We start from the raw sequence: 15,570 nt of genomic DNA on the forward strand, positions 1-15,570 counted from the left end.
ATTTTTTATTAGAAAAAGGAGCTGATCCCAATGAAAAAGCCAAGTGCGGTGCTACAGCACTTCATTTTGCTGCCGAATGTGGTCATACTGCCATAGTAAAAGAAATTTTAAAATACGGAGCCGAATTCGTTAAGAATAAAAATGGTATTAAAAGCTTTTTGATCTCATTTCAAATTTTCAGGTATTGATGCTTTTCATGAATTTTTTTGATTTTCAGATATGACTCCATTAACCGCTGCCGCGGTTGCTACCAAGGCTGAAGTTGTAGAATATTTAATATCTCTTCCAAACATTACAAAACAGGAAAAAATAGAAGCTTTAGAACTTTTAGGAGCATCATTCGCAAATGATAAAGATAATTATTGTCTGCAAAAAGCATATTTTTATCTTCACATTGCTATGGAAATGAGGTAAAGATTACAATGGGATTAATTTAAAAGCTTTTATTTTGATAGTATTGAGAAAAAATTTTCTTTTTTTTTTCTTAAAGGTACAGTGATCCGAATGATATTATTCGAAAGCCTAGATGTCCACCGATTCCAGCTTACGAAAACTGTATAGAATGTCAAACTCTTCAAGATTTAGAAGCCATAAAAAGAAATCAAAACGCTCTCCACATGGAATCATTGACAATATGGGAAAGAATACTTGGACGACTTAATCCGGAAATTCCCAATCCTGTAATATTTAGGGGAGCCGTATTTGCCGATGATGCCAGATTTGATAGATGTATCGAATTGTGGTTTCACGCTTTGAATCTTAAACAATTGAATCAAGTTACCGTAACAAAAGATTTACTTAGGTTTGCTCAGGTTTGTTTTAGGTTTTATTAATAATTAACCCCGTTTGACGTTAATTTAAAAAAAAAAAAAAAATACTCAATTATTATCTTTCAGGTTTTTTCACAAATGCTTCACGCCGGTGTCGGTATTTCATTTAATTACGTTAAATCAGTTTTGGCAGCCGCCGTTACAGAATTAGAAAGAAATCAAGAAAAAGTTAAAAATTCAAATCCTAAAAATTACAATGAAGATATGATGGTAATTTTTTTTTTTTTAAATTTTAAATTTTATTTTAATTAAATAAAAATGAGGGTTAAAATCAAAAAAACCATTATAAAAGGAATTTTGATACAAATTATTAAATTTCAGGAGGATATGGAAAACAATATATACTCCGTTTTATATATTCTCGTAATAGTGACTAAATTAATGAAAAAAAATATAAGCAAATTAGAAAAATTTGAAATACATCAATTGTTATACAAGTTAAACAAGTTGAACGTAACGACTCGTGAGGGGCAATCCCTTCTTCATCTTTCTGTGAATTTTCAAACTCCCGTGGATGATTTTCACACAAATCATGTATGTAAGTTTCCTTGTGCGGACGTGGCCCGTTTACTTATGCGCTGCGGTGCCGATGTTAATTCAATGGATAATGAAAGAAACACACCATTACATATAATTGTCAGTTACCAAAAGCCAGTTAGGTAAAACACAATTTTGTTTTTACTCGAGTAAAAAATAATTATTTTCGCTTTCAATGACATAATATTATAAATTGAAAACTTTGATTTAAAGAGCGTAACGATGGCAAAGATTTTTCTAATACAAGAATTCACACTAATATATTTTTTGTTATGCAGCGATTTTATGACGTTGCACTCGATTATTATACGTTTAATAGAGGCGGGAGCGCATATGGATACAGTAAACTCTTCTGGAAAAACACCTTTTGACGCTGCCACGACCGGTAACTAATTTTCTTTTAACCCTTGTTAAAATATTTACAAAAGAATTTTATTATTAAAAAAAATTTTTTGTTTCAGGCGTAGCTTCAATAATTTTACAAACTCAATCTAAAATTAGTTTAAAGTGTATGGCTGCTAGAGTAGTCAAAAATTATGATTTGGCATATCAGGGACAAGTTCCTAAATCATTAGAAAGTTTCATTGAATTACACGGTCCCGGTTTAAATCAAGGATAGCCTACTATCAACGTCATTGATTTCCGCTGGTACCAACATTGATACCCGATTAATTTGATAAAAATGTGATATTTGAGATGAAAACTAAAATTTTTATTCTTTTTTTTTTTTCCCCCCCCTTCTGTAGATTTATGATTTTCAAATGTGGTTCAGTACAAAACTTCGTAGGACTTCCAATTTTTTTTTAAATTGTGGCACATATCATTACTTTAGTTGATTCGGAGAGATAAAGTCAAATAATTAAAAAGAAAATAATAATAATACCATTAATTACTAAGAAAAAACAACGATTTTTTTTTTTTTTTTTTTTACACTTAATATATATATATATATATATATATTTATATATTACCAAAGACAGTAAATTTATCTACTCATACTTTTTTGTGTGGTAATAAATTTTAATTAAAAAAAAAAAAAAATTCTTTATTTATATTTAAAATTTTATATGTATACTCAAATAATTTTATTTTATTTTTACTTATTTTGTTTTTTTTTTTTTGTAAAAAAAAGTTATATGTAAAAAAATGTTATATAAAAAATTATTTAGTTGTTGTTAAATACAGTAAATTCATATCTATAATAATATAAAATTTTTTAATAAATATTAAAATCGTTTTTGATAAAAAAAAAAAAATAAAATAAAATAATTTTAATTTTTTTTTTGCTTTTATTTTATTTTAATAAATACGAAATAACATATGTATTGAATTATTGAAAAAATGCAAATAACAATTTTTTCAAATTATTTTAATATTACGCGTTTAAAAAATATTTAATTTTTAATTAATGAAATAACAATATGGAGTGTTGAGTCTTCGGCAAAGAATGATTGCCTTAATATTTGTGCATGTTGCCAGAAATTCACTCCGCATAATTCTACGATTAATTCGACTGATTTACAACCAGAAAAGGCATCGGTAGATAACATTTTCGAATCTGAAATTATTTTTAAAAAAAAAAATTGAAATAAATTTAGATTTTTAAAAACTTATTCATTCCACTAATAAAAATTTATTAATTCGTACCATTTGGAATAATGACACTCGTAGTATCGGTTTGTAATTTACTAACAACAATTCCCTTTTCGTAAATCTGACTCACTAATTTTAAATTAATGTTACCTATTGAATAATCCTCTCCGGTTTCAAATTTCCAGGATACCGTACCTTTTTCAGTTCCCTCTAAAATAAATTGTAATGAAAATTATTATTATATACAGAAAAAACTTGATTTTATTGTATAAAAATTAATAACCGACCTAAATGAGCAAGATAACTCATTTTCCAATTTTTCTCATCTTTTTTAAATACAGAGTTTAATTTATAAACTCCGGATTTCCATGTTTTTAACACCTCTTCGGAATGCTTAATGTAAATATCCTTTGAAGTAATGTAAACTAATTCAAATTTTCCATTTTCTTTATCCTTCTCATCAATTTTCCATACAAAAGGTTTAAAATTTAATTCATCATTTGATGTTTCCCCTCTAGAAAGTCTCCAATTTAACGAACCAGATATTCTACCTTTTTCTTCAGACTCACTGGCAGTATTTTCTTTCATTAATTCCACTAATTCTAAAGCTGTTCTAAAATTAAAAAAGAAAAAAATTTTTTTACATTTTTAAACAATGTAATTTTTATTATGATTTAAATAATTAAAAAAAAAAAAATCTACACCTTTTGAGTACATAATTTTTTCTAGACGTCGATACATGATTCAACAAAGTATTTCTTATTTTAATAATAAAATTAACTAAAGCGTCTTCAGAACATTTATTTCTGTTCTTTAAAACTTTAGCATGATTAGATGAATATCTCCAAGTGACATCTTGTATGTCATCTATGGAGTATGCTATTACATAAGATAGTTTTTTTTTCCAACCACATTCATACATCAAAGGAGTATCGACTACATTTTCGCAAGGATCACAATGTATCCATCTTAATTGAGTCATGGAATAAACTTCAACCCAAACATGATCAGTTTCATCGAAAACTAATCGTGAATCCCAACCTAAAGCTCTACAAAAAGAACAAAAGCTATTAGCCCATTCTCCACATCTTCCTTTTCTCGTTTCTAAAAGCTTCCACGGATCGTTAAACCTAGGAAATAAATTGATTTCATTGCATTTGTGGCATTTATATTTCTGAAAATAACAATAAAAATAGTCAGTACTTTAATTTCAGTAACATAAAAAAAATGACATTTTTTAAAAATATTTACTTCAACTCTGTCAGCTCCTGGTATAACTTCATAACTTGTTCCTTCGTATACTGTTTCAATAAAACCACAATAAGAACACTGAGGAGTATCAACCCATGTAAAAAATTCATTATTAAACCAATTACATAACTCTCTAAGTAATAATTCCTGACAATCAATATTTTGGTCATCAGTTTGATTTTTTTTATGTTCTTTTTGAATATTTCTTACATTTTTCATAACTTGTAAATTTAATTCTGTAATTGGAATCAAGCTTAAAGCTTTTTTTTTAAAACTATGGTTTTCATATTTTAAAATTCGAAAACACCAAAATAAAATTTTTTTTAGATATGAATTAGAAGTTTGATTTTGCAAGGCAATTAAATCTTTTTCTATTTTTGAAATTTTATCAAATTTTTCTTCTTTGTGTTTATTTTCTGTGCTTTTATCAGAGTTTTTGGTTACGATTTTTTGTTCTCGTCTTTTGATTAGCTCATCATGAATGTATTTAATTGAATCTAAAGATGTTTGATGATTAAGTACTAAATTATCTTTATCCTAAAAATAATTTTTTAATTTTTCAAAATGAATATTTTTCCCAAAAAAAAAAAAAAAATTAACTAATAATAATTACAATTTTACCTTCTGAAAACCCATTTCTTGCAAACATTCAACGGCTCCATTAGCTGGCAGTAACTTTTTTGTAAAAGTATTACTGCTAAATGATATAGATCTAAATTTAGGGTTTAATGGCTCTTTTAAAACATTATTAGCTATTCTTATTAATATTTCAGTTGATTCAATGTATTTTTCTAATGAATTATTTTCTAGAATATTAAGGCTATTAAACTTACAATTCGCCATTAAGTTTAATTATTAACTTAGCATTAATGAAATGTATATTTTTTAAATTATTTTAATTCCGAATAGTAAATTCAAATAAATAATAATTTAAAGAAACAAATTTATTAAATAAATAAATTTTATCAAATATCAGTAAAAAAAAAAATTAGTAATTTTAAAATTAGTGACAAGTACACAATAATGATAAGCAAAAATACTTTTGTTACTCTATGACTTTTTAATTCTTTAATGTTTCGTGAATTTCAAGTTCTATAAAAGACAACGTTGAAATATTGTTTGTCATCCCATTGAACACTTAAATTATTTCAATTTAGTTCATTTTATCCGTTATGGTAAGTTTTTGACTTTTAAAATAAATTTTAGACCTTATTTATTAATTATAAACAGTTATTATTTAATAGTAATTTTTTAATATTAAAATGCCGACTCTAACCTTCAAAGAAAAAAATAGTAAATGTTTACAAATATATTAATTTTTTCAAATTATTATTTTGAACAATTTAAAACTGTAATAATAACTTATTGATTTAAAATTAAACAAATAATATGTACGTTATCGTTATATTTTCTTTTTAACTATCAAAATTTTTTACTGTAGGCTCGACGTTATGATACCAGAACTACTATATTTTCTCCTGAGGGTAGATTGTATCAGGTGGAATATGCTATGGAAGCCATTAGTCATGCAGGAACTTGTTTAGGTATTTTAGCTAAGGATGGTATATTACTGGCTGCAGAAAAAAGGAATATTAATAAATTACTTGATGAAGTAGTTTTCTCTGAAAAAATTTATCAGTTGAATGAGTGAGTTTATTCTACCAATTACAGTTCACTTTACTCTGATTTGATTTTAAAAAATACATTTTATTAGATTTCTTTTTTTTTAAATTTGAATTACAAAAAATTACAGATTTATTCATAATTTTTACTTTTGTTAAAATTTATACAAGATAGTTAACATGTTGTTTTTTTTTTTTTTTTGATTTTAGAAATATGGTTTGTAGTGTGGCTGGAATCACATCAGATGCTAATGTTTTAACTGGAGAATTGAGAATGATAGCCCAGAGATATCTGCTGCAGTATGGAGAATCAATCCCATGTGAACAGTTGGTATCTTGGCTTTGTGACGTAAAACAGGCCTACACACAATATGGTGGAAAAAGACCTTTTGGTGTTTCTATACTGTACATGGGATGGGACAAGTATTATGGTTATCAATTATATCAATCAGATCCTAGTGGTAACTATGGAGGTTGGAAAGCTACCTGCATAGGAAATAACAGTGCTGTAAGAAAAATAAAAATGCCATAGTTTTTCAAGTTAAAAATTTTCGTTAAACAGTTTTATCAGAATAATTATTAAATTTTCAATTTTTTCAGGCTGCAGTATCAAATTTAAAACAAGAATATAAAGAAAATGAAACTACTCTAAAGGATGCTCAAGCCCTTGCAATTAAAGTATTAAGTAAAACTTTAGACATGGCAAAACTAACTCCTGAAAAAGTAGAAATGGCGACATTAGTGCACAATGAATCTTCTAAAAAGACAGAAATAAGAATTTTACCTGCAAAAGAAGTAGAAGCTTTAATAAGTGCTTATGAAAAAGAGCAGGCCGAAGAAGAAGCTAAGAAAAAAGCTGCACAAGCAGCAGCACAAAGTGGGCAGTAAAATATATTTTTTTTAATAATTCTGTACTAATGACATAATCATTAAGAAGAATGGCTTCTTGCGTCATTTCTAACATAAAAATTTTCACTAAAAAAAATCATCTAAGAATTATGCTAAGGTTTTTTATAAGTACTTTTCTTCATAAAAATAAGTTATTTTATAAGTCTTTATTTATTCCTTGCAAACGGACAAAAATTCATTTTTTCTGTTGAAAAATATTTTAAACCCTCACAAAATATGAATTTCCGTTTAGGATGAATCAGTCAAATTTATACATCTTTTTCCAGTTCTTACATTGAAAGAATTAAAACGGTTTTTAAATAGACTTCAAATTGCTCCGTTAAAAATAATAAATTTCTTCTGTACGTCTCTTTTATAAGATAAATAAATTTAAGTTTTTAAAATTTAAACAGTTTTTTTACCTTTTCTATTTTACGATTTTTGCACACAAAAATTGGTATTTTTAAATTATTATACTTACAAATTAAAAGTTTTATATTTGCTATAAGCAAGTTTTAATAAGGCTACCACTTTATTTAAATGAATGTTAGAAATTTAGCTGTGGTAAATTCCAAGATAATTTTCATATTAAAACATTCAGATATAAGATAAATAATTTTTAAAAAAAATTTACGTACTTATAAATAGGTTCATTTTTTTTTTCCTAAACATTTAAAAATTACGTATAATATTTAAAATAGAGGGAATAATCACATGACCTACAATTTCCTCTAAATACTTGAGGCAAAATAAAAGCTTTTTCTTACATAATATAAATAATTTAAAATAAATTTTATAAATAATAATTAATTAAATAATTCAAAAAATTATAGAAACAATTTATTTTTGATTATATACTTATTCTTTTTTAAGCAAAAAAAAAAAATTTATAAAAAAATTTTTTTATTGTTTCCGTAAGTTCCGGTGCTAAAATTTTTTCAGCAGAAGAGAATTGTGGGTATTATTTCTTCTCGTCTGTTCTAGTATCATTGCCCAGGCACACAGACATTAATAATGTCTTTATTATCATTACGTTTTGCCACATCTTTGGCAAAAACTTTGCCATTAACTTTTTCACAGGTAATTTTTTTTTGTTATAGATATAAAATGTTTGAAAATTATAATTGATTTTTCCTTAATGTGGTGCGCTCTAATACCAACATCAAGCTTACCACGAAACCATTTTGATAATAAATTTAAATTCTATTTCTTCTTAATTGAAACATTAGTTATTAATGTAAAGTTATAATTATTTTTTAAATTAATTCTGCTACAGGTGTCTAATGTATCAATTCCTGCAATTCAAGTTGGTAACAGAAAACTCCATATTTCATGCAGCAGAAGAGCCGCAGAAATTTCATCTATTCTTGAAGAAAAAATTTTAGGAGCATCTACTAAAGTTGATTTGGAAGAAACCGGCAGAGTAGTCAGTATTGGAGATGGTATTGCTCGTGTTTACGGTCTTAACAATATTCAGGCCGATGAGATGGTGGAATTTTCATCTGGCCTCAAGGTGAGAATTTTACCTCTTTTTTTTTTTTTTTTACTAAATTTTAAATTTAATTTAAATATTACTTTAAAATTTTATCATAGGGTATGGCATTGAATTTAGAACCTGATAACGTAGGAGTGGTAGTTTTTGGAAATGACAAACTTATCAAAGAAGGAGACATTGTGAAACGTACTGGAGCTATTGTTGATGTACCAGTAGGAGAAGCTTTATTGGGCAGAGTTGTTGATGCTTTGGGTAATGCTATTGACGGAAAAGGAGCTATCAATACTAAGGCCAGAGCTAGAGTGGGTATAAAAGCCCCTGGTATTATTCCCAGAGTTTCTGTTAAAGAACCTATGCAAACTGGTATCAAGGCTGTGGATTCATTAGTACCTATTGGCAGAGGTCAAAGAGAACTTATAATTGGTGACAGACAGACAGGGTAAGTTGCTTAATTTATTTTTTTAAATTTCATTATTTTTTTTAAATTGTAATTTAAATTCTATTTATGCCTTAATTTCTATAAAATACACCCTTTACCTAACCTAAACCTTTTCCTTTATTCCTTTTTAGTAAAACCTCTGTGGCTATTGATGCCATTATAAACCAGAAACGTTTTAATGATGGGAAAGATGAAAATCTAAAATTATATTGTATATATGTTGCAATTGGTCAAAAAAGATCTACTGTTGCTCAAATAGTTAAAAGATTAACTGATAGTGGTGCTGATAAATATACAGTTATTGTATCTGCAACAGCTTCAGATTCAGCTCCTCTACAATATTTAGCCCCATATACAGGTTGTGCTGTAGGAGAATATTTTCGTGATAATAAAAAGCATGCACTTATAATATTTGATGACCTTTCTAAACAGGCAGTTGCTTATAGACAGGTATTTCATACTGTTTCCTCTAAATTCTTTAATGAAAACCTTGCCTCTTGCTTTTTCTCTTACCTTCCTTTGTTTACCTGATCTCTGTTTCGCCATCAGAAAACCTGGAGGAATAAATGAGGTATGTTTAAAATATTCATTTTTCAGTAAAACTGCTCTTGCAATTGATACAATTATCAATCAGCAGCGTTTCAACGCAGGAGGAGATGAGAAAAAAAAATTGTACTGTATTTATGTTGCAATCGGTCAAAAAAGATCGACTGTTGCTCAGATTGTAAAACGTCTTACTGACAGTGGTTCAATGAATTACACAATTATTGTATCAGCTACTGCATCTGATGCAGCACCTTTGCAATATTTAGCTCCATACTCAGGATGTGCCATGGGTGAATTCTTCAGGGATAGTGGAAGACACGCTCTTATTATATATGACGATTTATCAAAACAAGCCGTAGCTTACCGTCAGGTAAAGAATAATAATTTTTCTTAAGTAAACTACTTAACTTTCTAACTTTTTATTTCCTGAATACTGGTAAGTTTAAAATAGTTATATGATATATAGTTCTCTCATCTAATAGTTATTAAAAAAAAAAAAATTTCTTTATGCCGTGCTTTATTAAAGAGTTATTTACTTTATAGATGTCCCTGTTGCTTCGACGACCTCCCGGTAGAGAAGCCTATCCTGGAGATGTATTTTACCTTCACTCTCGTTTATTGGAAAGAGCAGCCAAAATGAGTGAAGCTCACGGAGGCGGTTCATTAACGGCCCTTCCAGTAATTGAAACCCAAGTAAGTATTTTTAAAATTATTGTAATTTTTAAACCTCTTAAAACTTTTATACATATTGTTTTAAAAATTTTTAGGCTGGTGATGTGTCTGCTTACATTCCAACTAATGTAATTTCCATCACTGACGGTCAAATTTTCTTGGAAACCGAATTGTTTTATAAGGGTATTCGACCTGCTATTAACGTAGGTTTATCCGTATCTCGAGTAGGTTCTGCTGCCCAAACCAAAGCCATGAAACAGGTCAGACATTTATTTTATTATCTAAATTTTACTCAGTTCCTAACTATTATTGAAATGAAATAAATTTTTTCTTTTTTTTTTTTTTTTTGTTTAGGTGGCTGGATCAATGAAGCTTGAATTGGCTCAATATCGTGAAGTAGCTGCCTTTGCCCAATTCGGTTCTGACTTGGACGCTGCTACACAACAACTATTGAATCGAGGTGTTCGTCTTACTGAATTGCTTAAACAAGGACAATACGGTATGCATTAAAACAAAAAAATTGTTAATCTCGTGTCAGCTTGTTTAAATATTCATTTTCTTATTATTTTCCTTTTAGTTCCTATGGCTATTGAAGAACAAGTTGCAGTTATTTACTGCGGTGTCAGAGGTCACCTTGACAAACTTGACCCCTCAAAAATTACTGCTTTTGAAAAAGAATTTTTGGCCCACGTAAAGTAAGTGTGCAAGTACTATTAAAAAAAATTATTGAGTTTTCATGTTGATTTATTAAAAATTGTTGATTTTGCTTAATAATTTCTTATGTTTTTATTTAGATCTTCTCACAAGGATTTACTGGATACCATTGCAAAGGAAAATAAAATTTCAGAGGCCGTAGATGCTAAACTTAAGAAAATTGTTACAGATTTTATTGGCTCATTTTCTGGATAATTAATATAAATGTGTGACTGATAATGTAACAAACAAAACTAGAGTGTATTAAGTAATTATTACTTTTTCATTGTACAAACACAAGCAAGAAAGGAAAGGGAATTACAAGATAATTTAAACAATATTTTGAAAAGATAATTTACAATATACAGCAGTCTTTTTTACATCTTATAAATTATTATTATTATTATTACAATTATTTGTGTAAAATGGTGGAAATTTTTTTTGATTAAACACTACTTGCTAGGCTTTTATTTCATCCAAATGAGCAAGTTTTGTTATTTAAAAATAAAGTAGGTTTAAAAATATTTTTTATTATTTTAAATATTAGCAAATCCTTAATATCGACCCTCATTTAAAAAACCTTTTTTTTTTGAGATGTAAAAAAAAATTAACTTTTATTGAAATATTTTAAAATTATACCTTTTCATTAACATTAATCATTAAAAGTGTTTATATTTCTATAACGATTTCTTTTTATACCTTTTTTTTATATTCTTTATTACATTCATAACCTCATTTTTCTTTTGAAATAATTTTTTTAAAGGTATTTTCTAAAACCGTGATTTTTTCTAGGATGTTAAAAGTTTTTTAATCTCATTAATTTTAAATTTTTTTTCAAATTTCCAATTAGAAAATATTTTTTTTTTTTACTTTACAACGGGAAAGGAAAAAATATAATTTTATTTTGTACGACCTGTTTTTTTTTTTTTTTGTTGCAAATATTCCGGAAGTGGCAATTATTACTGCCATCTACTTCTTTTTTGTATTATTAACTGTCAAGAAAATCGTTGAAAGCGTCATAATTAAAGAAACCCACCTTAATTAAAATTGAAACAAAAGGTTTGGCATTCAAATTTTTTGTCAATCTTCAAAATACAACAAAGGTAATTATTTAATTTAAAATTTAACTAATGTCATCGTTTATTTATTACAAATTTCAATCGTGTAGATTATTTTAAAATATTCACGTGGAAAAAGTTACGCTTAAACTTATCTGATTTCAGATTGTCATATAATTTTTCTTACAATAAATTATTTCATTTTCTTCTAATTAATTATTGACATAAAAAATGCTCATTTTGAAAATATTAAAATTATTGAACTGTGGGAAGCTAATACTGCATTAGGTTATTTATTTTAAATTTAATTAATGGTAATAATAAATAAAATAAGGAAGGCTTTTGGATTCTTTCAACATGTTTAGACTAGCAAGCCAAATTTAAAAATTGTCTTAAAAATACTTTAAGCATATATTATATTAAGTTACTAACTACTTACGATTGATCCTTTTTGTAACTTTGTTGAAAAATGGCTATGTACTTCTTCTTACTGCTTGTTAATATTTTACTGCTGATATTTACTTTACATAATGATTAAATTTTTCAATTAAACATTATTATTCATGTTACGAAAACTATTTTTAAAGATAGACAAGTAGTTTAAATTCGGTTTTTAAATTGAACAACTATTATGTCAGTTCGTTTAAAAGCATTTAAAATTTTTTTGAGTGAATTAGATATGTTGCTTTACTATCTAAATTATTTTCTACTTTAAATTTATAAATTTTATATTAAAAATTTATTTCATTAGGAATGGAAGATTGGGATAATGAATATTCAGCTATTGAAGAAACTGGCAAAGTTTTCGGTGGTAGGGGTCGTGGATTTATAACTAAAAATGCTCACAAACAATTTCAGGCCAAAGTTGGAAAGAAAAGTCAAGATAATTTTACTTCTAATAGTAATAAGTTTGATCATGACGAAGAAGAGAATTTTTATAATTTTAAAACTAGTAATCAAGATAGTAAGAGCTTTATATATACATTAATAAAAAATTATAAGCAAATTTAGATTATGTAATGCTTAGTACTCATTTCAATAAATTTTCAATATTTGCAGGTTTTAAACCAGACAAAGAGAAAAATAAGTTAATTAAACCCAAATCTACATACATTCCTGATGATCCTACTGAAGATGATAATGAAATATTTGGAAATCATATATCATCCGGAATTAATTTTGAAAAGTATGATGACATTGAAGTAAAAGTCTCTGGGAAAAATCCTCCTAAATCCATTAACTCTTTCAACGAAGCTGGATTATGTTCGACTTTGATTAATCTAATAAATAAATGTCAATACCACAAACCTACTCCAATTCAGAAGCATTGCATTCCGATAATAATGAGTGGTAGAGACTTGATGGGATGCGCTCAAACGGGATCTGGAAAAACGGTAGGTTTGCCATAAAAAAATTTATTTGTGTAGAAATTCATCATAATTATGTGATAAAGTGCTTTAAATATTTTAGGCAGCATTTTTAATTCCTATTATAAACAAACTATTAGAAAAAAATCAAATCATGTCAAAAAGTTCCTTTTGCACACCTGAAGTAATTATAATGACTCCCACGAGGGAATTAACTATTCAAATTTTTGAAGAAGCCAGAAAATTTTCCAGAGGAACTTTTTTAAAAGTTGCTTTAACTTATGGAGGAACAGCTGTTTTTCATCAAGTTGAAAAAATAAAAGTAATATTATTTAAAATTAAAACTTTTAAGCCATTTTTTTTATAAGTTATAAATTAATATAAGTAATTTTAATTTTAGAATGGTTGCAATATTTTAGTAGCCACTCCTGGTCGATTGCTTGATTTTGTTCAGCGAGGTATAATTGACTTTTCCATGACTGAATTTTTAATTCTTGATGAAGCGGATAGAATGTTGGATATGGGATTTATTTCAGAAATAAAAAAAATGATCAATCATCCTACAATGAAATCATCAGTGAGTTGAAATGCATACATTAAAAAAAAAACCAAAAACCCTTTAATTTAATTTAATTTTATTTTATTTTATTTCAGAGCCAGAGACAAACATTAATGTTTTCAGCGACATTTCCTAGTGAAGTTCAACACTTAGCCAAAACATTTCTTAATAATTATTTATTCGTAGTAGTTGGAATTGTTGGGGGAGCATGTTCAGATGTTGTACAAAAATTTTTTTCCGTTTCGAAATTTCAAAAAAGAAATAAACTTATTGAGTTATTGGAATCGAATGGAAGTTCGAAATGTTTAGTTTTTGTTGAACAAAAGCGAACAACTGATTTTATAGCCACGTTTCTGTGTGAAAAAAATTTTCCGGCTACTTCCATTCACGGTGACAGAGACCAAAGAGAAAGAGAAGAAGCTTTAAGAGATTTTAAAACTGGAAAAATGGATATTTTAGTTGCTACGAGTGTAGCAGCAAGAGGATTGGGTATAAATAACAAGATGTTGATAAAAATCAATATTTTTTTTTTTTTTGTATTTTAATTTTATTATGATTGGAAATTTTTTACAGATATCAAAAATGTTGCTCACGTTGTGAATTTTGACTTACCGAAAACAATTGATGAATACGTGCATAGAATAGGTAGAACAGGTAGAGTGGGTAACAGAGGTCTTGCAACAAGTTTTTACGATCCTTTATGCGATTCTCATTTAGCCCCAGCTCTGGTAAAAATTTTGAGTCAAGCCGGTCAAGAAATACCTGATTTTCTTCTTGAATTTAAAGAAACCGAGATTGGATTCGGTACATCGAATTTTGGTGGAAGTGACTACAGAGTAATTATTTTTATTTTAATTTTTTTTTTTTTTTAAGTAATTCTAAAGTAATTTTTGTTTACATAAATAAATTTTTTTTGATAGAATAATCTTGGAAGTGCCAAAGAAGAAGCTTTCGAAGATGAAGAATGGTAATGTTCCATGGTTTATTTGTTCCTGTATTACATTATTATTTTTTTTATAATGACAATTTTATATATAAAAAAAGTTATCAATTTGATGGGTTGTGATTAATTATAATTTTGACTAATTTTTATTTTTTACTAGTTATTTTTTTCTTAAATTTTAATAATGCATGGAAGAAAAAAAAAAGGTTATTAAAGCTAAAGTAACCTTTAATTGAAATGCTAATTATTTATAGTTTTGTTTTTGTTTTTTTTTTTTCGGTTAATTTTATTGTAAAAGTACAAAAAAATAATAATATTGTTATTTTATTTTGTTTTATTTAAAATTAGCATGCTAGAATATTTTTTAATTAGGACGATAATTAAATTTAATAATGAAAAAATTATTTGTTTTTCATTTAAAAAAAACTATTGTGATGCCAAATTTTTTTTAAATAGAATAATTAGATTTTATTATTAATTTTTTTGTTTTTTATAATAAAATATATTTGCTTTAATAAGTTTTTTGTATTGTTGCGATTATTAAGTTTAGATTATAATTTTTTTTCCATCCTGACAGCACACAATTTTTAAAATTTATTTTTTTTGTTTTCTGAACAAAGTAAAAAAATTATTGTTGATTAATATAAATAGAACTCGTTAAAAATTTATTAAAAAATTAATTTTTAGGTCTCAAAAAAATGGTGAAAAATTTAGATTAGGATACAAAAAAAATGAATGGTAGTTACTGCAATAAAATTTATAACACTTTTAAAATAATTTATTTTATTTACAATATATAATTTTTTAAAAGTAATTAAAGGGATTTTAAAGGAAAAGAAAAAATGAAATAAATATAAGTAATTTTTTTTAAAAAGTAATAAATAAATTTTTAATTAATAGAAAATAAAAAGTGGTCAAGTGTTTTTCGCAATCACGTATATGTAAGCATCGGTGGTTCAGTGGTAGAATGCTCGCCTGCCACGCGGGCGGCCCGGGTTCGATTCCCGGCCGATGCAAATACATTTAATTTTTTGATTTTGTTCTTTTATACTTAACAAGTTATACTTTAATACAGTT

At 26.6% G+C, this 15,570-nt stretch overlaps 5 protein-coding genes and 1 non-coding gene across 6 annotated transcripts in view; 5 read left to right on the forward strand and 1 right to left on the reverse strand.

Moving 5' to 3' along the window:
• Positions 1–1,986, forward strand: part of Phum_PHUM289620 (uncharacterized protein) — a gene marked incomplete at both ends in the record, with an annotated part of 3,926 nt that extends 1,940 nt beyond the window's left edge. Inside the window, 7 exons of the mRNA XM_002426960.1 lie at positions 13–144; positions 218–410; positions 491–812; positions 897–1,040; positions 1,152–1,489; positions 1,646–1,752; positions 1,829–1,986. Of these exons, the coding sequence (XP_002427005.1) occupies positions 13–144; positions 218–410; positions 491–812; positions 897–1,040; positions 1,152–1,489; positions 1,646–1,752; positions 1,829–1,986 (1,394 nt within the window). The remainder of the gene's footprint in view (positions 1–12; positions 145–217; positions 411–490; positions 813–896; positions 1,041–1,151; positions 1,490–1,645; positions 1,753–1,828) is intronic.
• Positions 1,987–2,761: 775 nt separating this feature from the next.
• Phum_PHUM289630 (peptide N-glycanase, putative) lies at positions 2,762–5,054 on the reverse strand (the record flags this gene model as incomplete). The annotated part of the gene is made up of 6 exons (XM_002426961.1): positions 2,762–2,925; positions 3,015–3,170; positions 3,248–3,573; positions 3,665–4,134; positions 4,212–4,748; positions 4,833–5,054. The coding sequence occupies 6 exons, from the start codon at positions 5,052–5,054 to the stop codon at positions 2,762–2,764; spliced, it is 1,875 nt and encodes a 624-aa protein (XP_002427006.1).
• Positions 5,055–5,383: 329 nt separating this feature from the next.
• Phum_PHUM289640 (proteasome subunit alpha type, putative) lies at positions 5,384–6,979 on the forward strand (the record flags this gene model as incomplete). Its single annotated transcript, XM_002426962.1, has 5 exons — positions 5,384–5,386; positions 5,653–5,858; positions 6,044–6,341; positions 6,434–6,717; positions 6,886–6,979. The coding sequence occupies 5 exons, from the start codon at positions 5,384–5,386 to the stop codon at positions 6,977–6,979; spliced, it is 885 nt and encodes a 294-aa protein (XP_002427007.1).
• Positions 6,980–7,735: 756 nt separating this feature from the next.
• Phum_PHUM289650 (ATP synthase subunit alpha, putative) lies at positions 7,736–10,782 on the forward strand (the record flags this gene model as incomplete). The annotated part of the gene is made up of 10 exons (XM_002426963.1): positions 7,736–7,801; positions 7,998–8,234; positions 8,315–8,655; positions 8,787–8,913; positions 9,377–9,571; positions 9,745–9,894; positions 9,969–10,133; positions 10,228–10,372; positions 10,451–10,568; positions 10,668–10,782. The coding sequence occupies 10 exons, from the start codon at positions 7,736–7,738 to the stop codon at positions 10,780–10,782; spliced, it is 1,659 nt and encodes a 552-aa protein (XP_002427008.1).
• Positions 10,783–12,377: 1,595 nt separating this feature from the next.
• Phum_PHUM289660 (DEAD box ATP-dependent RNA helicase, putative) lies at positions 12,378–14,521 on the forward strand (the record flags this gene model as incomplete). The annotated part of the gene is made up of 7 exons (XM_002426964.1): positions 12,378–12,588; positions 12,684–13,018; positions 13,095–13,313; positions 13,392–13,568; positions 13,646–14,039; positions 14,124–14,375; positions 14,493–14,521. The coding sequence occupies 7 exons, from the start codon at positions 12,378–12,380 to the stop codon at positions 14,519–14,521; spliced, it is 1,617 nt and encodes a 538-aa protein (XP_002427009.1).
• Positions 14,522–15,438: 917 nt separating this feature from the next.
• On the forward strand, positions 15,439–15,509 carry Phum_PHUM289670. Its single transcript has one exon. It is a non-coding gene; the product is annotated as a tRNA-Gly (tRNA).
• Positions 15,510–15,570: the final 61 nt, after the last annotated feature.

Source organism: Pediculus humanus, genomic scaffold (assembly GCF_000006295.1).
Source record: "Pediculus humanus corporis 1103172107670 genomic scaffold, whole genome shotgun sequence".
NCBI classification, from domain to species: Eukaryota; Metazoa; Arthropoda; class Insecta; order Psocodea; family Pediculidae; genus Pediculus; species Pediculus humanus.